At 35.9% G+C, this 23,986-nt stretch overlaps 1 protein-coding gene across 1 annotated transcript; it reads left to right on the top strand.

The window, feature by feature from the left end:
- The first annotated feature begins 1,912 nt into the window (after window positions 1-1,912).
- On the top strand, window positions 1,913-22,433 carry sft2d1 (SFT2 domain containing 1). The gene is made up of 8 exons (XM_041249916.1): window positions 1,913-2,098; window positions 6,089-6,175; window positions 8,773-8,855; window positions 15,155-15,236; window positions 16,068-16,103; window positions 16,923-16,981; window positions 20,440-20,469; window positions 22,276-22,433. The coding sequence occupies exons 1-8, from the start codon at window positions 2,036-2,038 to the stop codon at window positions 22,313-22,315; spliced, it is 480 nt and encodes a 159-aa protein (XP_041105850.1). The 5' UTR covers window positions 1,913-2,035; the 3' UTR covers window positions 22,316-22,433.
- The last annotated feature ends 1,553 nt before the right edge of the window (window positions 22,434-23,986 follow it).

Below are 23,986 nucleotides of genomic sequence, written 5' to 3'. Positions count from 1 at the left end.
CATTTAAAATATTAGCGCAAACAAATGCTTCTGTCAAATCAAAAATAACATCTCGTCGGAGTGTATCATTTTCGTTCCCCTTACGTTTTTTATTGGAGGACGCCGTCTCATAGCTGTCAATCTCAGCCTTTCGTTTTCTGATAATAAATGTTGGTCTATTGTTTACTTTCGAGTGTGGTCCAAAGATAAATTGCAAGTTGTCCAAAATAAATTATACCCATCTGTGTACACCAGGTGGATATTGTTGCGTGCGTTCGCTCAATGAAATGCTTTTTGATTGCGATGTCTTTGATGCCCTGTTTAGGTCTCTAGATTTTTCTTATAACGCATCAGTGTATTCAATTACTATTTATACTCATCATAATTAGCTTTTAGTGTTCTAATTAGTCAAAGCGTATTATGTTGATTTCTTAATTGTGAAATCGATTACTATAACTGGAATGGCTGTAGGGACATCTAGGGGCTAGCAGTTGAATTACAACTGAAAAAGAAAACAGGTCGCGTAAACGGTGAAATACGGTTGGTGAAATACGTGCCAAAATGAGTGATCCCCATTGTTAAGGTCCGCTACATAGCAATACCCAGCTACTGTGCATACCAGCCTTGATAGGCCAAACGTCCTCTTCTCTATCTGTATTCACTTCAGATACTTAGATAGTCTTTTTCTGCATTTTAGGACATTTTTATAAAAGACGATATACAAATACAATTAAAGAATACAGCCACGGTGCAGAAAGACAAGCCAGGCTTTTCAGCGACGGGCTAGTTGAAATACTGACTTTAAGATTTAAATCAGCCTAACCCTAATCCTAACCATGATTGCATGTCATAGTTTTACATCGGTCCGTCTTTCTGCAACAAAACGGCATGGCCAGTCTTTCTCCACCTCTGCCAAAAATGCAACAGAACTATTTATTTTTTTTACCTCCTGACCAATAACATAGTTGGGCGAAGGGCTGTGTGCCGAATGGAGATTTTCTTTCGTTTCTGTTCATAGCTTTCAGATTGTTCTTTCTCTTTCATTTTCAAAACTTATTCTGCACTGGAAAAGTATCACATGTACTTTTTATGAAGTGGTTGGTCGTGATACTAGTTTATACACAAGCGCAGTTTAAGAAACATTTGTAATTAGTAGTTTAGCATTTAATCCTACAATCCCAACATCACTTTTAGAATAAAGTGTAACATGGGTGTACTGTAGTATAGTCAGTGTGTATTAAATGAAAGTGTTGGAATCTCTACACGTGAAAGTTACATACATATATGTATACTTACTGGCGTTACATCATCCAATGTATGTCCTTTGCTGCATTATTAGGCTTAATGGCATAATGGCGGTGTAACATATGCTTAATCTGTCCTAGAAAATGTAATGGTTCTGTCCCATCTTAATTCTACGTATATATTTATCTTTTTTAAATATATTTGGACATGGACGACGTCCTGTTTTGCAAATATGCAGTAAACTGAACGAGATGGGGAATCTGTGAATCGACCACATGCTAAAATCTTGCCTAATCGCACTCGGCACGTTCTCTATATGGACGCAGCCATGCTGGCAGTGAAACTCATGCTTGTTTCCTTGCCTATGGTGAGTCCCCGCGAGTTGATCCGAGAGTATTTGGCCGAGTGTTTGCTGAGCTCCACCTGCTGAGTTTATTAACAGTTTGTTTATAGTTAACATGAGGAAACGACTGGCGAATAAAACAATACTCTAGTCATTACTTTTTAAAGTAACAGGCCTTCAACGTTGAATTTTGTAACACAATCAGACATTAACACTGACGTACTTTGGTCAAATATATTAAACGTGTTTGTTGTGGTTGCGGAAGTCCACAACGTGCTACGTCATTCGGTCAGAAATGCAAAACCCTTAGGGGGCCAAAATAAACCAATGAGAGTGCAGAACACACTCGTGACTTCCTGTTTAGCTCAACATGACACACCTAAATGGAAGTAGAGAGATAAGGGTAAAGATTTAAACAGCAAGAGCAAAAAGGAAAAAAAGTACTTTTAAAAATTACTGCCAAACGCCATGGACAAGCTGCGACGTGTCCTAAGCGGTGCAGAGGATGAGGAACAGGGGCTAACTGCTCAGGTAAGATACAAATTGTAGTTCCATCGATTTAATCATAATGATGTAAGTATGCCCGTGTTTCCTCATGACCGATCAAAGTTTTAAATTGCAAAGCAGCACGCATAATCATTAAATTATATTCCTGTGCACAAAAATGCGTTGATGGGCGAACACAGCTTGCACACGTCCCAGTACAGTTGACTATTTTCAGTTTGCTGTTATGTTCAATAGCGTTTAATCATGTTTGGTCTCTTCAATGGAAACAGAAACCAAGCATGCTTTTGTTTTTGTTGTTCAAATGTTTTTTTTTTGTTTTTGTTTTTTTTTTATCGCTGTTAATGTTTTCTATTTTTTATAGAACGTATTATGTACTCGTGTCTATCGGCTGTTCAGGTTTAGTAGTGTCTGCGCTGCACTGTGGAAACAGCACTTCCCTTTCCCATTTGCACTGTGGAAACAGCACTTCCCATTTGTTTATTTTAAGAGCTCCTAGTCCCTTTAACTCTTCTGCCTCAGTTATGCTAAAGTTATTTAAAACTGGATAGGAACTGGATGACATGTGGGGCATGTTGTCAGTATCTTCCTTTGTAAAAACTTATGATTACTTTTCACAAGTTTTTACAAAGGAAGATACTGACAACATGCCCCACATGTCATCCAGTTCCTATCCAGTTTTAAATAACTTTAGCATAACTGAGGCAGAAGTGTTAAAGGGACTAGGAGCTCTTAAAATAAACAAATCCCCTGGGCCGGATGAGATCCTCCCAGTAGTACTCAAGAGAAATGAAAGAAGTAATTTACAAACCGCTAACCAAGATCATGCAGCAGTCTCTTGACACAGGGGTGGTACCGACAGACTGGAAAATTGCAAACGTAATACCGATCCACAAAAAGGGAAACAAAACTGAACCAGGTAACTACAGACCAGTAAGCCTGACTTCTATTATATGCAAACTTATGGAAACTATAATAAGATCCAAAATGGAAAATTACCTATATGGTAACAGGGTACTGGGAGACAGTCAACATGGTTTTAGGAAAGGGAGATCGTGCCTAACTAACTTGCTTGATTTTTTTGAGGATGCAACATTGATAATGGATAATTGCAAAGCATATGACATGGTTTATTTAGATTTCCAGAAAGCTTTTGACAAAGTCCCGCACAAAAGATTAATTCTCAAACTGAACGCAGTTGGGATTCAAGGAAACACATGTACATGGATTAGGGAGTGGTTAACATGTAGAAAACAGAAAGTACTGATTAGAGGAAAAACCTCAGAATGGAGTGTGGTAACCAGCGGTGTACCACAGGGATCAGTATTAGGTCCTCTGCTATTCCTAATCTACATTAATGATTTAGATTCTGGTATAGTAAGCAAACTTGTTAAATTTGCAGACGACACAAAAGTAGGAGGAGTGGCAAACACTGTTGCAGCAGCAAAGGTCATTCAAAATGATCTAGACAAGATTCAGAACTGGGCAGACACATGGCAAATGACATTTAATAGAGAAAAGTGTAAGGTACTGCACGCAGGAAATAAAAATGTACATTATAAATATCATATGGGAGATATTGAAATTGGAGAAGGAAGCTATGAAAAAGACCTAGGAGTTTTTGTTGACTCAGAAATGTCTTCAACTAGACAATGTGGGGAAGCTATAAAAAAGGCTAACAAGATGCTCGGATACATTGTGAAAAGTGTTGAATTTAAATCAAGGGAAGTAATGTTAAAACTGTACAATGCACTTGTAAGACCTCATCTTGAATATTGTGTGCAGTTCTGGTCACCTCGCTATAAAAAAGATATTGCTGCTCTAGAAAGAGTGCAAAGAAGAGCGACCAGAATTATTCCGGGCTTAAAAGGCATGTCATATGCAGACAGGCTAAAATAATTGAATCTGTTCAGTCTTGAACAAAGAAGACTACGTGGCGACCTAATTCAAGCATTCAAAATTCTAAAAGGTATTGACAGTGTCGACCCAAGGGACTTTTTCAGCCTGAAAAAAGAAACAAGGACCAGGGGTCACAAATGGAGTTTAGAAAAAGGGGCATTCAGAACAGAAAATAGGAGACACTTTTTTACAGAGAATTGTGAGGGTCTGGAATCAACTCCCCAGTAATGTTGTTGAAGCTGACACCCTGGGATCCTTCAAGAAGCTGCTTGATGAGATTTTGGGATCAATAAGCTACTAACAACCAAACGAGCAAGATGGGCCGAATGGCCTCCTCTCGTTTGTAAACTTTCTTATGTTCTTATGTTCTTTCACAAGGTTCATCCGGAAAACTTTCTGTGTTAGTTGTATATCACTTTCCACCGTTACGTGTTATTCAGCGGACAGGACAATGGCGCGTTGGAGTATATATAATAATATTCAGTTAAAGAGTTACATATTCAGACAGACGAGTTTTTTTAGATTCATTAATTTGTCACAAACTGTCACCATCACCCGTGCTAATTTGAAACGTTGCACAGTTTTGCCCCACATTTGTATATGACTTAAATTGAATTGTCCTCGAAAGTACCAATATAACAATTATTTATTATGGATAAAGATGGGTACGGCGCATGTATCAATCGTTATGCTGACAATAGCCTGTGCTTGTTTCTGTATGAACAAAACACAAGCCATCTGTTTAGTTTTCAACTTATGTAGCTTATATTATACTGTACTATGATGAGTGTTTTGATATATAGTAGTTCATCAGATTTGTTCCTAAGAACAAAAGTAGCAACTCAAATTAACAAACCATAGGGATTTTATTTATGTAGCTAATGCATAAACAAACTAGTTTTCAGGTCATCATGCCTTAAAAAAAGAAAAGTAAAATACCACAAATAAGTAATTTGGACACAGTCATTAATGAACACTCACAATACTCAACTGCGTTTTTCATGATGTGTGCATTTACTCATGTAGGAATTATTGTGTACCAGCACTGTCTGGCTGCCATGTTTAGGACCGCACCCAAAGTGACTACCTTCCATTTGTGTTGTATGCTAATGTATTCTTTGCATTATTGCTTCTTTCATGCTTGCATTAGGAGCTTCTGGAACTGATAAGGTAAGGAACACGCCCAACATGTGTCTACAGCAACTGTACTATACTGTACTGTATGACACAGATCAGTGTTTTTTAAATTGAACGAGGAGATTAGTTATGTGCGTAAGTGGAAACCCTTGAACTGCACATTTGACATGTTCTTACCTAATTAAAAAAAATACTATTTAAAAAAGCTAACATTTCAGTTTTTTTTTTTAATATGATCATTCGACACACTTACAACGGAGTTGGTTGGGTGATCATTATTTGCTGCTCACAGTCAATATAGTAAAACTGCAGGCTGACCATTGATAGACCTGATATTGCCCCACAGTTAGACTTGCTGGTGGCATAAGGTCATGGACTTTGTACTTTTCACAAAAGACACTGTACCGTAATAGCAGTCCTTAACCTGTTTGGGCCACCGTGTGCTACTGTACACCCATTACACTGTGCAGGCTAAATGTTCATCAGTAGGCTTGTTAAAGTTGAAAGGGTGACAAGAGTCACTTAAAACAGTATCACGTGCACACCTAGTGTGAAAGAAAGAGGCTTAAAATTGTTTATCAAGATGTACTGACAGCTCCTGACACTACCCTTTCAGTCCTGAATTTTTTGTCCAGCTGAACAATGCAAAATTAAGTTGTATAATTATAAAAGGCACATGTTAGTCCTCACTTGTATGAGTACAGCTGATATAATAGTTTTCTTACTTGTCTTATCACTGCAATGCAGAAACCTTGGTCGCTTCTCAGTGTTTCTTTCCTACTAGAAGGTGCCAAGATAAGGTGGGACCTTGAGCGGCAGTTCTTTTTTCTACCACAAGATTGTGTTTATTAATGTTAGTAAGGAGGGGGCAGTAAATCACCCCTAAGGGATAAGACCAGATGAATTAATTTGCAGGAAGAGAAAGTAGGATTTTAGAGCTTTTTAGACCCCATCGTGAATCATTTTGTGTTTTCTCCAAAGGTCCTGGATGCCTCCTCCTTAAGCTTCGGCACCAGGGTGAAGTGGTTTGCTGTTTGTTTTGCTGTTGGGATTGTGTGTTCCATTCTTGTAAGTGCATCTGTTTTATTGTTTTTGATCAGTGGTTTGATTTTTTTTTTTTTTTTTTTTTTTTTTTAGTGTTCTAATCTGTTGAACTACTGACAACACTGTACAATATTTAAATGTACACAAGATTAAAAGGCTACGTTATTTGAGGATGACAGGGCTTGTTATCCAGTATAATAGTTCTGTTTCATGCCAATGTAATTTACACTTACTTGTCATATTGTGGGTCAGTTGATTTCACAGCCTCCCTTTATTGTCTGTGTAGTTTAAAAAAAAAAAAAAGGGGGGGGGGGGGGGTTTAATGAAAGAAAGGGACAAGACACAGGCTGGTAAACTCTGATGTAGACTGAAAAATCTATTGCTTTATTGATGAATTACAAGCAAAACATTACAACATTTTGCATAAAACTGTGCCTTTTTAAGTCATTAATTCACTATTTTCAGGTGTGTATTTGACCATACACATTTGACAGAGAACAAGTAAGTATAAATAAATTGTTGCTGATGATAATTACAGTAATGATTACATTTTTAATCAATAGGTGGCACTGCTCCATTAAAAATAAAAATAATGAAGGGGCTTCAGAAATAATCCTCCTTTTTCTCCACAAGGTTGCACTGTAATGTCACTACATGCCTACAGCAGTGTTTCTCAAACATTTTTTGTAACAACGCCCCCTAAGAATCAGCGTTTAGTCATGGCCCCCTTGCCACAGAAAATAAATAAATAAGAATTACTGGCAATTTAACAATGGTGTTTAATTAACATCAATTGTGAATTCAGTGTCATTCCATTAGTTCCAAGAATAGCAGAGAAGTAATTAATAAAACAAAAATAATTAAACCCCAGTCACTGGTATAATCAACATGTAGATGCATGCATAAAATGCTTACTGTGATGGAATATTGCCAACATGTCTTCTTTGCTTGAGCCATGCTGTGGACAGCAATAGAGATATGCCAACCGGTTCCTTTGAAAATCAGGTACCCGATTCCTGCTTTGGAACAGACGAACTGGATATGAATATCAGGGATCCGGTTGCAGTGAACTGGTTTTTAGTAATACTGGTCATTAAAACATTAATTTCTGTCATATACATTTGATAACTATAATTGACATGTTCACATGTAGAAAAAAAATCTGCAAAATATTTATTACAGCAATAGCAGTGGTTTTAATTATTTTTTTAATTATATGTATTTCCTTGGAGAATAATTCAGTCTCACTTTTAGATGAAGTGTTGAAAACGCTTTAGGTAAAGTGAATCTTCTGCACCTCGCTGGGATAATTCGCAAGACAACCCCAAGCCAAACACACCACTATTTCAGACATCTAAAGTAATTTAACCCTAAGCCGATGGGTTCGTATTTTGGCTTGGGACCCTAACATCCACTGACCTGTTTGCACATGCCATGTGGTTACAGAGTTTTTTTAATTGTAAGCTTTGTGAAATTTGCAATTAACAAGGTTTGTATACAAGCACACAATGGCTTTCGCTGTTGTAATAAAACTGTTACTGTGCAAATTGAAGATTACTTTAACTTTAATTTATACAGGGCGATTTCCTGGATTGCACAATGCTCACACATTGACATACGGACGTGTTTTTCTAAGTAGTTTTGGAACCAGAATTAAAATACCTGGCTCAGAACAGATTCCAAAAATCTCCTCAAATACACATCACTAGATAACAATAAGAGTAAACTGTGAAATTCAGACGTGTAACGAAACATGGCAACAGGCATAAATGGAACAGCTGCTTCATTGTAATTGGACCATATTACAATATGTTGAATATCTTTTGTTGTTATGTTTTAAGCAACATACTACGATAATGTTTGTATGGAAATTGTTTGTTTTAGTTTTAAAATGTTTAGTAAAACGTGACCTATTGTTTGATCTCATTAGTACACCCGTCCCCCTTTGCTAATGACCTCTTCAGTCAGGGTCGTAACCCAATATAAATCTCCCCATTTTTATAAAACTACTTTACACTTAAAAAGATACAGCGCCTTTCAGTAAATTCAAACGATAAACTTCGCATCCCGCACAGAGGGAGAGCACAAACGTAAAACGCCAGTAAGTGGGGTTGGCATTGCAAGGGAGTTGAAGGGAGGTTTCAGTTCCGAGTGACTGTTTTCTAAGCATTATTTGTGAATGCTTATTCACCACTGCTACATCACGTTAGAAAATTGACTTCTCCTGCATTTTTTTTTTTTTTTTTTTTTTTTTAATATAACTCAAGACTAAACGTGAGTATATGTGTACATTTGTTTTAAGTACTTGCCCAGAGGACTACTGATATGCAGACATCAAGTAGTCCTCATCAGGTTTAATTCGCCTTGGGTGAGCGTGAGTTTCTAACCCTGGTTTACCTCTGAACACATCACTGTTCAGTATTATCCACACATGAGTTTTATTATATATAAAAACATACTCTGATGTGATTTAATGTCACTATAGAAGAGCTCTATTACAGTGGTGGCTTTTTTCAATTTTAGTTAGCTTTGTTTTGTTTTTTTTCAGTTTTCAGAGATGTGACTCATTAACAAGACTGGGGACTTTCACTTTCTTTCACTGTGCAATTTTCTCTTTGCAGGGCACAGCATTGCTGTTTCTTCCCAGTGGACCCAAACTGTTTGCAGTTTTTTATACAATAGGCAATCTTGCCGCTCTGCTTAGGTAAGATTTGACCAGTTTACAAGTACAATATTTTCCCCTTCAGCATACAGTATCAATTACTCATCTGTCTATTAAATATATAATCTGTAAATATCCCTATGATGTTTTTACATGTTTTTAAAGCCCCTTCCTCTCCTTGTTGAGCTCTCCTGTCATTGAGTTAGTTTGAGCAGCAATGGTAGTTTACCACTGTACCTGCTGTAATGCCTGAATGAAGTTATCTGCTGTAGTGGGATTTGCCTCGCTGCAAAAAGGAGGAAAAAAGGTGTGTGCTAGTATGCACCTTAATGCTCTTCCTTCAGTGTAATGTCTGTGCAGTCAGAAATGTTTTTGTCAGTGCATACAGTTTAGTTCAGTTATTAGGCATATACACAACAACACTCTCTGAAAACATATATAAATTATCTTTAATTACTGATAACATACGTGTGGTGAAATCAGTTTGTGTGTGTGACTGCTGTTCTCCTTTCTTTCAAGTATCCTGTTCTAGTAACAGAAATCATGTACAAGCTCACTAGAAGCATAAGTAAAAGTTATTTTTTTCCATTTGGGGAAAAGTTTTAGTATTTTTTAACTGCATGCCTGTTTAATTATTTAATCAAATATACTGAAAAAGCAGAGCTTTCACTAAAGGCAGTCTTGGTTAAAGTGATTAAAGTTACCTTCATTCAAATCCATTTCAGCACTTCATTTTAGACCTGGCCTGAAGGCAGAGGTGGAGTCTCCTCTTGTAAAGAGAAATTGGCAGGGGATTTCTGTTCTGCTGTGTACTCGGCCTGTTGAGTGTTCCACATGACAAATTGCTGCTGGAACCGGTCACTGTAGCAGAGTGTGTTTACTGTAGGAAGACAATAGCTAGGTGTCGTAAGCAGTATAGAGAAAAATCTCATGCTCTATATTTGCTGTAGTCTGGGTAGTGATTGCTTCCAGCACACAGGCTGTTCTTTTGTTTTACTGAATGGACGTTTGCTTTGTTTTTGTAAAACCTCAATAACTTGCGAAATGCATGTTGGCTTGATATTGAATTTGCATGCGCGCACGCACACACGCACACAGCGATCTTTGTGGTGCCACTTGAAAATCAATGCAAGTATCAAGACATCATGGCTTTGTTATTAATAAGGGAATGTACAGTGTTGACCAATTTAATATTGGTAATCGTGAGCTAGTTTTTGTTTGGACACATTTTGTGATGCAAGATATGACGCACTGTTGTGTAAAATCACCTGTCTTGGCCTTGAAATATATTTGACAGTTGTTTCAAGTTGTCACGGTACTGCTGTTGCTCAGTGAAATGTGTAGATTTCTCATTCATACCAAGTCATTTTGCACTGTTGCAATACATATCAAGTAATAAAAGGGAGGTTGGTGAGGCAGAAAATATGTTAAGGGCCTTCACCTGTTCCAAATCCAACTTCATGTTTACAGGTCAAATGGGCCATGAGTCACAATTACTGTATACAGAGTGGCTCTTGGTGACTTTGTTTGTTTGGTCACTAGACTTGGATAATGATCCTAGTAACCAGACCCAACTTGCCTGGGGTATGTGAGCATTTCTCTGGATACTTTGTAAGTGTTTAAGCTCTATGCTAACAACCAGTTTGTTTTTGTTTTCATCAGTTCGGTAACATCAGTCAGGGCTAATTGGGTTGTGTCTCATATCTCCCTTTTGTGCATTTGTTTCTTGTGTAGTTTCTACATTGTTTTATGTACACAAATGCTTTTTTTTGTTGTGAATTGATTTTGCCAACTTAAAGGTTTTAAGGATCTTATTTTCAAGATATGAACAGCTGCAGATTTTGAAGTGCCTTGCCTAGAGCAAACAAAACGATACCTACAAACCTTACTAGACTGCAATACATTTTATTCGTAGGTCTCACATTTTTCACTTCTGAAAGACACATACATTATGGCTAAAATTGTAATTTTCTTTAGAACCTTTTTTTTTTTTTTAAAGGCTATTTCGTCTGTGAAGAGAAAACAGATCGCTCTTTGCAAATGTTCAAGAGCTTGCATGAAGGAACGTAGGTGACATTGATGGTTTTTACATGTACAAGTCTTGACAGTTTTCCTCACAACGTGTTTGCCATACTTTTTAGTAAATGCATTGCTATGCAGTTCTGATTTAGGAAAAGTAGTTGGCCGTACCATTGCTGATTACTCAATTCATATTAATTTAAGGGAGGGGATATTTAAATGCCTGTGTCTGCTTACTAAGTAGGAAAAGAACAACTCTGAATTTCGTGAGGAGAGCTTCATGCATTGCCATGAAGATAAAAACATTTAACAAGAGAAATTAATTTAAAGTGTTGTCGCGCACATTCTGAAAAAACACATACACAACTCTGTTAGTGCGTGAATTAGTGCTAGTGGTGCAAATATAGTTATTTGTGGTACAAGTGGACTACTGTTCTGGATTTGTGCTGGCCTCTGGCGATTGCTCTGGAACGTGTTAGCTATCTAGTGATAACCCGTAACAAATAGACAGAACAAAACAAAAACTCACGATTAATCACAACAATACAGGTCCTTCCAGGTCACATAAATAACCAAAACGAAGAAACAATTACTATTCTCCATCCCCTTTTATGCTGTCATACGTGACCGTTTGGTAAACAATTGCAATCGCCTTTCCAATCTGCGTCTGCCATGTTTCCCTTCCGGGTCAATGCGTTCTTGCAACAGAGTCTCGCCGCATTTCGGACCCTGGGAAAGAACAGTCAGACCAGCCTGTCCAAAGAACTCTGTTCTTGCTGCTTAGCGCCCTCGCAGGTCAGGAGGGAGATTTGCAGCCAAGAATCATTGTATTTCTGTCACAACTATCCACTTGATATATGTCTTGGGTGTCAAGGTCCAATATAAATCAGTATAAATCCTCTATGCAACTGCTTTTTCTCATTTTTCATATAAAAAGCTGCACACCATTTTAGGAGTCTTGTTAAGGGAAGCTGTCGTCACTTTTGCTAGTGCATCGCTGCCACACGTGAACGCCTCGTTGGCTAAAATAAAAACCGCTTCTGCAAGTAGATATTTAATTTGCTTAAAATAAATTGGTGTTTTTTCCCAAATGTATTTTAAGCCTGTTTACACTGCATTTGACAACCAGATGCATTTTCCTTTTTTACTCATCCATGGAACTAGAAGTATTATTTTGTCTTTAATCTTCTGTAATGTAGCAAGAGAGGAGGGAGTAATGCAGGGGGGCAGACAAACTGCATTACTGTGCATTCTCTGCTGTTCTTCTCTGAATAAATAAATATACCACATTATATATATATATATAAAATATAAAATAAAATAAAAAAAATGCTTAATTACATGTGCATTATTTCAAAGCTTATTAACTGAAAGAATACACACACAAACCTGGAGGAGCAACAGAAACAGAGTCATGTGCGCTAAAGGGACCGCAGAGAGACTGAATATAGAATAATTGGTTGCAGTGGTAAAGTTATTTTCCCACAGGTCACTATTTTGCTGTATTTTTTAAATGGTTGTATTAGTTGTGCATACTTTCTGCAGAGATGCTGTATTAATGACATTCTCACATCATCGTTGGACAGATTTTTATTCAGCACACATTTTAATAAAGATAAATGTCCGAATAGCTGACAATCATATTGACCTTGTCCAGAGATCTACCAGATACTGGGGATATAGCTTTCTTCTCCCAGAGGTTCTATGCTTGAGTTCAGCTGAAGCCTCCTAATAAGGTTGGGGAGGCTGGGGCAGAATGGATAAAGTGTTCTGTAAACACTGACAGCAGGGAGTATATGACTTTATAGACACAATGCGTTTTAATCTCAGTAATGAAGTATGACTTGTTTATTGTTGCATTTCAATCAGTTATGAGAGATCAAAATAAAATATGCGAGAAAGGTACGCTGCTGATGCATCAGCACATTGATATTACTGTCATGCAAAATGACTTGCGATGTTTCAAACAAAGTACAAACAAAGCAGTACCTAAGGGAGGGCGGAGGTGTTCTGTAGAGAGATGGCACTGTACATAATTTGCCTGGTATTGTGCAGATTTCATTGGTATTTGGACACAAGCAACCTCTATCCATTTCCTCCCCATTGAAACCTGCTTGCTGAAAAGCTATGTGACATCTGTAACAGGGAGCAAATCACAAACCAAAACATACTTTAAGTGAATGCTTTTATTTTACTTGTTTCTTCACAATTGGACGATATTTTGTTTTCTGAGGGGCGTTTGATTTTTAGGATTTTTAGGACCAAACACTTTCTTGGATTTTCTAGTGTAAATAGTTGCTGTAGACATTTCATGTTCATGTTGGATGACATTTTTATCATTGAGTACAGTGATTTAAATTGATTTACTTTTTTTTTTTTTTTTTTTTTTTTTTTAAACAAAGATGATTTGGTTCCGTAGTTGTGGGCACAGTTTGTTAAAGTTGCAGTTTATTTGTGGTAATTTCAAACAGGAAAAAAATCTTTGTACTTGCTTTTAAAATTGATTTGTAGCATTAATTCTTAATCGTGAAAAATCGATTGTTGATTGCTACGCTAAGTTTATGGGATGGTAACGTTTGTGTGTGTTTTTTTTTTTTTTTTTTTTTTAAATGGTGTTTTATTTGTGAAACCAGTGTCCCCTGTAGTGGATCGAGATTAACTCTGAAGGAAATGCTAGAAACTTAGAAAGGTGTACCGGTACACATATCATCAATGTGATGCAATTAAAGAGGATTGGTGCTCTAAGCTATTCCTCTTTATGTTTGGTAAACAAATATCAATGCATGAAAAAGACTAAATATATGTGGAAAGTTTATTTATTTAAAGGGTATTTAGTTTAACTACGGTTAACCGATAGAAGTCAAATAGTTTAAACTTGTTTCTTATTAAACAATATTTACGTCCCTAATTGCAAGTAACAGTACTGGTAACAATGGGCCTGCTACAGGAACTTCAGAACAATTCATGCTGCTGAAGACAATGTTTCAGGACCTCTGCAATTACAGTTACTTGTGAGAGAGTGTTAAGCACATTTTCAACTGATGAAATACATTTATTCATTGTTATCAGTGCAGATAAAGTGCTGTCAGTACCTGGCAAGGTTGGGCCTGCGTCCAGTCCAAGAGGAAAGTTCCACACTAGCATGAAAAGGCAATTTTCTATTGCGTATGTCTGTATTATGTCACTCGCTTAAAAAATCACACGATCCACTGATTGTACTGGGTATTTGGCCGCTTAATGTGATGGCGCTCCAGCTGTTCAAGAATAACGATCATGGGATCCACAGCTCGCAGCTCAGGGCTAGCCTAGACAACTGCTGTCAGTAAAAGTTGGCCACAGCTGCAAACGGCTCATGAATTTCAAGCCAATGCAGCCAATTTTAAATAAATAATACATTTTGAAAAGTACCTTTTGATTATTGTTACTGCAGCTTTTTCATGGTTTGGGACTGAAAGGGTTAAATGTAACTTTATACATCATTAAGTGAGTCATAGTCCTTACTGTAGCACTGAGTGGGCTTTTACTTGTCACTGTTTAGGTCAGTCTGACTGTCTAGAATAAGAAATATAATTGCATTTCTGCAAAATATTTTGGTGGGTGGTTGGGACACTTAGGTACGTGGTTGTCAAGCTGAGGTTCCATTCTTTCCTACAGGGGATCAGTCCATATCGACAGAGATTCAGTTTTCAAAGCAATATTACACTTTTTGTTTTTACCTGCTGTGTATATTGAAAACTGCTCCACCATGTGAAGGTATTACAGTCTAGGTCATTTAGAAACTTGGTGACCTGCTTTTCTGTTCTGGCTTCTGATTGGTTGGGATAATCGAGACTGTCTTCAGAACTTCTTGCCCCACTGTAAATTGTTCCCTACTGTGTGTGAATGTGAACTTTATACTGAGATATCGATGGGTATATTTTGAAACAAAGTTGGGAATTTATATTGTTAAATATGTAATATTGTATAATATACTGTATGTGTTCTAGATACTGAGGATGTCACAGTGATATAATTATTATGTGAAATAATTATTAACATTAGTATTATGACTCTGGAGTGTTACGAGCATAAGCTTGACCAGACTTGGCATACGTTGATAAAATTGCATATAGAGCAGACATCTGTTGAAAATTGCTGTTAAATATATTGAAAATGTTAACATAAACCGTAAACATACTTTTAAAGTTAAAATCATGTACATGCCTTAAAACTAATATTTAAATACAGTATGAAAGTAATAAGATGCACATTTCTTCTTGCCTAAATTTTCCCAAACTACACTGCAGTTGTTAACATTTCCATACCCTGTTCTGTTTTTTTAGCACCTGCTTTCTGATGGGGCCAGTTAAACAAATAAAGAGAATGTTTGAGCCAACCAGACTGATTGCCACCATTGTCATGCTGGTAAATAGAAGTCTTTTTTAGCGATGAGGTAGTGGTTTAAAAAGGGGAAGAAAGGTGTAATAAACTTAATTAATAACCTTACACATACATCCCCCCTTTTTAAATTACCAGTATTGTATTGTAGAACAACTGTTTGTGGCTCTCTTGTAATACTCAAATGTCTATTGAACGTAAAACAGTTTGTTAGAATTTTGCTCTATCTTCTGTGCATGGGATGTACACCTAAGAATTTTGTTTCAGTAGTGATGATTAGTTGGTTCCTTATATGTGGATTTATAATATAATGGGTAAAGTAGTACAGTAACAGACTAACTTTCAGGACCTAGCTTTCAGTGTGTTGTAAGGATACTGCAGTTTTTTTTTTTTGCAGTGATCCAAGGTCTGAATAAATACAAGTTAAATATTTACCCATTCCGTCCTGAGGTAATTTCCCGACTTCCTTTCTTCAAGTAAAGGTGCATACTAGACCTGGTTTTTAATTTGCTTCCTGAAAACCTTATGACCTATTTTTTTTTTTTTTTTTTTTTTTTATATTAATAGCTCTTCAATTAAACTGCAATGTTAAAACATCAGCCACTTAACATGACAACAATGTAAAAAGCCCCAAGCCTCAAGGTCTTATATTAAGGCTTAACTATAACTCCCCAGGTTATTGGGTTCCGTGGATTATACAATATATGTTTTGTGCCTTAAATGCATGTGTTTTGTTTTCAGATATACTTAAAGAAATGTAGATTGAACGACATAACTTTCTACTTTTTCAATGTGTTCTTGTTTTCAAAGTAAGACTGTTTTTTTTTTTTTTTTTTTTTTTTTTTTTTTTAAACCTAGCTGTGCCTTGTCTTGACACTGTGTGCAGTATTCTGGGTAAGTGCATTGTTAAATAACTTCCTATTAATCATTATCTGGATTATAAAAGGTTGTGAATTACTGACTTCAAAGTGACAATGTATTGCATTTCTGATCAGCTGTACACGAGTCATTCATAACTACAGAACTCGGTAGTGCTGAATTTAGAAATACAAAAAGAAACTTTATTCAACAACAAACGTTTCAATGTCTTAAAAATGACTTTGTCCAAATGTTTCTCATTGAATTTAAATGTGAATGTTTCAGCAGGTTTTGATTCTTTTATATTTGGAACCTCATTATAAAGTAAGAGAGCATCAGACGTAGAGATTTCCGTCTAAATAACGAATGTAAGGAATTTCCATCAAGATCGACCAATGAATTCATCTCACGTGCATTGAAAAATTAAAAACAGTTTATTTTTACACACACACACACACCACGCACACTATCTATATATATATATTATATATATATATATATCAACCTTTTATATATATATATAATATATATATATATATATATATATTATATATATATATATATATTTTAGAAAATCTTCACACCTTTTCTGCACCAACTTACTTTTAAGTACGAGGGAAACCCAAAGCTCTGAGTATGAGCTTCAGTTAAGTGTTAAAAATGATTCAGTACTGTCAGCTCAGAAAGAATGAAGTCAGTGTGAATCCAGTTTAATTTCTCACATGTTATATTTTCTTCAGCAGTGGTGATATGTTTTAAATTTAAATTGAGTAAATAACAATCATTATCCTCTTTTTTTGGAGCTGCCCTTGAATTGTATGCAATCTTTTGATAAATGTTTTTCCTTCTTTCTAGTGGCAGAAAAAAGGACTGGCCATTATTTTCTGTATATTGCAGTTTTTGGCAATGACATGGTAAGACTTTTTTTTTTTTAATAAATGTCAAGCACTCTGTAAGGGAGCAGTTATTTAAAATAAATAAATGATCAGTTCATCCCAGTTGCCAAATTTTATATATCGGTTTATATATAGTTTAAAAAAAAAAAAAAAAAAAAGAATTGTTACAAAAATAATGACACAAAATTAAATGAAATTTGATTTCAGGAGTAAATCATATTCTCAGTGTATGATACAATGTTCACATCTATGTCAAAGACATGTGCTCACAACTGGAATGTCAAACAACTGATGATAAACAGCTAAAGTTGATGCAGCTGCTTGTAATGAACATTCAGCTTTGATATTTCACTTAGCATCTGAGTGACACAGTTTATCACTTTGTTTTTAAGCAATTTCAAACGTGACTCATCAGACAAGTGTTAAATCCTGCTGCGAAGTTAATGCTTTGCAATGCTATAAATGGTCTAGGTTATAAAAAGCTACATTCTCATAATTATCTAATATGTCTTAAAAGAAAAGGCACCCATTACAATTCTAAAATGAGTAAGAAAGTTTGACTACTCGCAAACCCATACGTCAAAGGATCGAGCCGCTTGTTTCTGGTTTTGATAACTTTACTGGGTGTGTTTTTACAATCTAAAAATCCTGCTAATGACTTTCAAAGCACACAATTATAGAAGATGCTAAATAAAAAATAAGTCCAATAAATAAAAATTTAATTGTTTTTTGGGCATATGTTAAAAAAAAAAAAAAAAATTAAACTCTTATTTTTGTTATTGTTTAAGTTCAAACCACTACACACGATACTTTTGAATGTGTGTTTGCTTTATTAACTGAGATAAACAGATGCTGTTTTACACCACAGTTTAAATTGTTCATGGTAAATAAGGTACTTTGATTAGGGCAAGACTGTGCAACAGCTAATCCCGTCAGCTTCCTACATAAGGGCCCTTTACAAGCGCAAAAACAAAGAGCAGGCAGCAGATGTTGTCTGATCACCTGATCTGTGACGTACATCCAGAGGAGAAACTTTAGCAACTTGCCAAGTGAACTGAGAGAACTTCAGCACTGAAAAAGAAAAGCAAACGTTGGTAGTTTATCAGGGGTAGAAACTTTGGGTGCTGTGTTTTGAGTTCCAGAATGGATGTGTAAAGAGACCGTGTTCTCAGGGTTCACCATCGACTCGGAGAAAAGTGTTTCTGATTTTGAAGGAGTTCTCATTGCTGCTTAGCCTCATAATGTACAAGACATGTGCTAAGTTAAAGATGTATGATGTCAACTCTGAGTACACATTCAATGTGTCTATCCCTTTTTTGATATTCCAAATGAAGGTGCATCCCAAACTACCCAACCGATGCCCTAAATATTTCACTTTTTACAGTTTTTTTCTTTAGTTTTTTTTCCTCAGACATGGTTATGAAATTGTAGGGGACAGCAGTGATTTTTTTTTTTTTTTAATTGCTTGTACTACTATTAAGAAGTACAGCTCCACAGCTGTTAAAATAAAACAAAAATAATTAAATGAGAGACGATTCAAAGTGGTGAATCTAAATAAAAACAGGGCCCTTTGTTTACCAGGTTTGTGGTAATCAAACATCTCTGTCAAGCACTTGAGTCTTCAGTGTTTTGTTTTTAACAGGATGTAAAAAGCTTGTATATTTAGTTTGTTGGCCAGGTTCAGACTGGTAACAAACTTAAACGTAGTACATTAAATGTAAGATCTGCATGTACAAGTACAAGATATTTAGATGATCCACACATTTTATAGAGCACCCTTTTAATAAAGTTTAAGCTAATGTCCATTCCCAATTCACCCTATCTCATTATTAATAATCTACCCTGCAACTGAGGTTTCCATGTAAAATCTGAGAATAGCCTAGCCTTGGAATTTGAAAAGTAAGACACCTATAACCAGTTCAGTCTGTTTTTACAACCATCTACATGGAACAATGCAGATGTTAGTAACTTATAAGAATATAATTGACAAGATGAAAGACACCATATCATATTACCAGTCCACTGTCACCTAACACCTTCAGTCACATGTATTCTCAGTTACTGTAATGTTCAACTGTGCTTTTTTTGTTAAAAAAAAAAAAAAATACAATTATCTGTTTGGACCAAGTTTTTTTTATGTCTTAAAACTTGGAACTAACATTTATAGTATTTCTAAATTCAGCAATGTGTGTAACAGTTCTGGATTATGAATATGTTTAGATGTACTTGTACCATAACCACCACTTTCACCTTTCCGCTTTGTGTTCCGATTTGAATATCCCTCAAAAATTCCAGGATATTACAAAAACAACGGGCAAATGCTTGTTCGCCAGATTTATTGCCCAAGTAATTGCTGTCTTTTTATTGGGAGCAGTTCATTTCCTCAGTGAGTCACTGCTGTACTCCAATGGGGTTCATTGCAGCACTACCAGGAGTGTTGTAGCAACCACCTGCACCACTCTCAATGGAAACATGGGCTGCGAGAGGCTGACACTTGTTATGTTTTCTAGGTCACCTATTAAAACTTTCCACCCTTAAATCAGTTGCAGCAACTGTGGAAGCATACTGAACTGCTTCCCTGGTAAATAATGGCTATAGAAGAAATGCCAAGAATGTTTAATTTTTTTTTATATGCATTAATCATGCTGTAGAGTCTTGCTTTCTGAACATGAATAAATGTTGTAGTTGTGTTTCTTATAAAACACTGTCCAAAGGTTGCGCTTTTCTAATTGCATCAAATTTAGCTCAAATTCTTTACTGTACTACTAGTAAAATTTGCTAAGGGTCTCTTTGTCTCAACTGTATCACCTAGTGCCAGTGGTGTAGTCTTAAATCTGAAGGTACTAGAGCCACCAAAATATAAATTTTATAAAACAAAAATGATTATACAAATTCACATTTCATTTGTATGCTGAACTTTTAGTGACACATATAACAGGCAGTGCATTTATCTAATTTCTATAAGCATTTCCACAACATCTGTCCACTGTTAGAATGCTTTACTTCATTTACGTGTCGGTGTCAGTGGCTTCTTTTGTGTTTGTGTCTACAGTCCTAGTGGACGCACGTTTGCTGTCGTCTTAGTCAGCATTTTTAGTCGCCTTAAAATAGTTTGTAAAGTTCAGAACTACTGACTGAATTAGACAGTTGTGGGGGAGATGTCACATGACCTGGCTTCTCTATGTATTATGCAAGTTCCAGCTCAACTCCACCACTGCTGCCCATAGAAAATAGAGAGGGTTGGTGTTCTGGTTCAACTCCACCACTGGCTAGTGCCTCCTTGGGTAACAACAACTTTAAATTCCTGTTTTCTTGCATCTTTCCCAGGCCTATACATGACACGAAAGGACCCAGATACCAGGGTGCCAGTTAGTGTTTTCCTGGATTGAGAAAGAATGCCTGGTCACAGTAAAAGAGAATTGCTTTGTTCTCCAGGCACCAGTTGAGTCCTAACTCTTATTTTTGTCTTTTTATAGGTACAGCCTTTCCTACATTCCATTTGCAAGGTAAGTTCAGTGTTTCCTGGTTCACAACCAGACATTGAACAAGTTTACTAAAACCAAGTTTCTGATTGATTGGGCTTATTTTGGGTTGTTTTTTGCAGTGTTTTTCCAAACTTTAATATGGTGTGAACAACTATTGTCTTTATCGTACACATCACACGGCAGACTTCATCGCTGTGACTAGATCGCTACTCAGACCGCTCTCTCTGTCAGTCCCTATCATTTAGGAGGCAATATGATTATCGCCCTTGATTATGACCAGCTCAGTAATTAAACCTTTAAATTAAATTTTACTGTCCCTGGTGGTCATAATAGGGAGATTTCACTGTATTACCATGCCAATAAAATCTCACTCTTTAGGAGACTAAAGGAGTTCCCTGAGTCTACAGCTATGGTAAAAAGTTTTACATCACCAAGAATTCTAGGATTAAGACACACAAAAAAAAAAAAAAAAACCTATATGAACATAATTTAGATCTTTTATTCATCATGTAATCAAAGAAACTACAAAATAATATAGTAAGTCTGCCAGAAGCCATAATAGTACAACATTTCATGTTAGATTTTGAAATGTCACTGTGGCAGAGCAAAGCTCTGCCCTTTTTAAATTGGCAGGGATGGGGTTAATTTCTCCTACCTGCCTGGGTTTATTATGTTCAGGTGGCTGGGGTTGATTAGGTTAATTAACGATCAATCAGCACCCAGCCACCTGACATAAAAGGAGGCCTCTGCTTCTCATTTAGGAGGAGGGAGCTGAGGAAGCAGGTTGGTTTTTTGTGATTTGTAAATTCTACATCTGGCGAAGGCATTGCCCAGCCTGGAAACCTTTAACTTTGTAAGTTTGTTTTTTGTACTGTTTTTTTTTTTTTTTTTTTTTTGTATTTAAATCCCTTTATTTTGCCCTTGTGCACTTTTATTTTGTGTTATTTATAATAAAGTAGTTATTTTTTTGAACTTCAGACTGTCTCTGGGCCTCTATCCACTCACCAGCCTGCCACATTCACATTTTTACATTTGTCAATTTTTCATTAAGTATATGAAACACTACAAAGCTGTATGTAATTCAATATGTTAACATTATTCGGCAGGTTTTGTTCTCTTCTTTATGAAGCAAAATTAGTTCTATAAGGTGATGCAGTACTTTTGGTCATAGCTGTAGTTTTATTGCTTGGTTCTCTTCCCATGATTGCCAGTCTCTTGGTCAGCTGCAGCTGGTGCATCACAACAGATTAAAACAATGAACTGTTGTGTGGCTCTTGCAGGAGTGGCTGCAAATATTGAATCACAATATTGAATTGTTTTTTATTGTTCATGTATTTCATCACTGTTTACCATCAAAATATGGTTCGCCTGTTACATAAAAACTGAGTAGTAGCTATTTATTTAAATGCAATAGAAGTTGCTTCATTTTACTTACTAGACCATGTAGAATCTGCAGCTGTTAGAACCTTTGAAATTCACACTGTGTTTAACGTGGTTATGAGAATCAACATTTCCAACAGTAAATTTGACATGTAATTGATAAACACCATGTTAAACTATATTGAAAAGCTATATATATCTGAAAAAGTGTTCAAAATACAAGGGAGGGAGGACATTTTAATTTAAAAGTAGTGGTTGTGTTAAGATTTGTATAGTCTAGGTATTTCAAGGTTGATCAAAAGCATGACTGTTTTGTCTTAATTGCTGAAGAGGTGAGGTAGTAATCGCAGCCCAGGCTGTGTAACACAAAAGTAAGAACTGTGCTCTGTGCCAATGTGTTTTAATTCAGTCAAATCCTTTCTTTCTTTTTTTTTATTTGTTTTTCAGGGATGCTATTATGAAGTGCTGCACTACATGCCTAAATTAAAAAGGCAACATTTCAAGAGGTTATTTTAAGTGAAAATGAAAACTTTTCTGGACAGCTCAGCAAGATAAGAATAACGCAATGTTTTTTTTGTTGTGTACAATATATATATGTAAAAAGATGTTTTTTTTTTTTTTTCTCATCTGAATTCTTAAGATTAGTTCAAATCTTAACACAATGGTAGTGCTATTAGAAATGAAATGGTTTATCGATTATTACGCAAACAGTTTGCTTTATAAATATTTACATTTGCATAGTTTGGAGATTTTGAATACTAATGTGGTGAGAGAGGGATGTTTGGAAGAATAATAATTGTTAATGTGAATACCGACTTGCAACTAGCATTCAGCTACCTTATTCTAGAACGGCTTATTTTTTATGTATACTATATACAGTAATATAACTCCATTTAAAAAATAAACATTTCAATATCTGGTTTCTAAGAAATCCATATTTTTATCTGATTTTGAAGAGTGAGGATATTAAACCAAAAAAAAAAAAAAATGAAGCCATGTATAAATTAAAATAATGATGACTTGAAGGTTAAGTTAACAGCAGTAAGAGATACTTTGGATCGTCTCTGCACAGGTTTAAAAGTCACATTTCAAATCCTGTGTTACCTGTTCTAGCTCTCTCTTTCAGGTGGTTTCACAAACCCTAATCGGCACTAGTCTTGTTCTAGCTCACCTAAACTAACAGTTAGGTACTTAAAGATTAGTGCTAATTGTGGTCTGTTAAACAAGTTAATTAAAAGTTAAATAGGTGACTTCTGTATGTATTGAAAAAGAGCCTTTTTAACCCCTTCAGGTACACAAGGAATTGAGTGGTTGTTCAAACGGTTTCTTCTTAAAATACAATTAAGAGTCTCAAGCATCAGAAGGGAACAGACCATTTTAGATGACCAGATGCAACCTGTCAGTACATTTGTATGTAACAAGTTTGTGTTCTGATGATTTAATAACTATGATCAGTATCAATTATTAGACACCTCCTCACCATGAAAACCAGTTTGCACCAGCTCTGTTCTGATAAGTGTCATTAATGATGCTAATAACAGAGCAGCAACAAGCATTACAGCCCCTTTTTAATCTGTATTTACACAGTGATAAGAATTAAGTTTTTACTAACTTAGACAACTGTTTGTTTTAACAATAGACATGTGTGGACCAAAGGATAAATTCCTTGCTGCATTACAATTACTACAAAGACTAGCAGTGTGCATTTGTCCTCTTAAAGTTGACAATGGTGTCTTATAATTAATCCCCTCCATTTTTTTCTGAAAGGCTCTCCTAGAGATTTTGTTCACTTTCAGGGAATTTAATTGAACAGTCTTTTGAAAAAAAAAAAAAAAACAAGATGTTCTTGTGGTTTTGGCACAAACAGACCTCCCACTTTGTTGTATAGAACTGCATTCCAAAGTGTTTTAATTACACTAATCATATTCCAGCTTGGTTAGTTTTACCAGTGGCAGGAATGGGGTCAGGCGAAACAGAGTGTCGCGCTTCAAATGTTAACCCCGGTGTAGAATTTCACGTGCATTTTCTTTCATTTTTACAAGACTGCACTTGCTTGTTGCACCAAGGTTTATTTATTTATTTATTTTTTTAAATGAATAACATATAATTTTTGTCAAGTCAGCTACTGCTTTTAACTGTTTCTGCACTGCGTTTGTCT

Source organism: Polyodon spathula, chromosome 5 (assembly GCF_017654505.1).
Source record: "Polyodon spathula isolate WHYD16114869_AA chromosome 5, ASM1765450v1, whole genome shotgun sequence".
NCBI lineage: Eukaryota > Metazoa > Chordata > Actinopteri > Acipenseriformes > Polyodontidae > Polyodon > Polyodon spathula.
Note: the sequence above shows the minus strand (reverse complement) of the source record. Positions and strands in the feature narration are given on the sequence as shown.

What these genes read in the sequence shown, in the direction of transcription:
- sft2d1 (XM_041249916.1), top strand. Translation starts at nt 2,036, where the DNA reads ATGGACAAGCTGCGACGTGTCCTAAGCGGTGCAGAGGATGAGGAACAG. An exon ending in AATCTTGCCGCTCTGCTTAG is followed by an intron (nt 8,856 to 15,154) that starts GTAAGATTTGAC and finishes CTGTTTTTTTAG; the next exon opens with CACCTGCTTTCTGATGGGGC. An exon ending in TTGCCACCATTGTCATGCTG is followed by an intron (nt 15,237 to 16,067) that starts GTAAATAGAAGT and finishes TTTTAAACCTAG; the next exon opens with CTGTGCCTTGTCTTGACACT.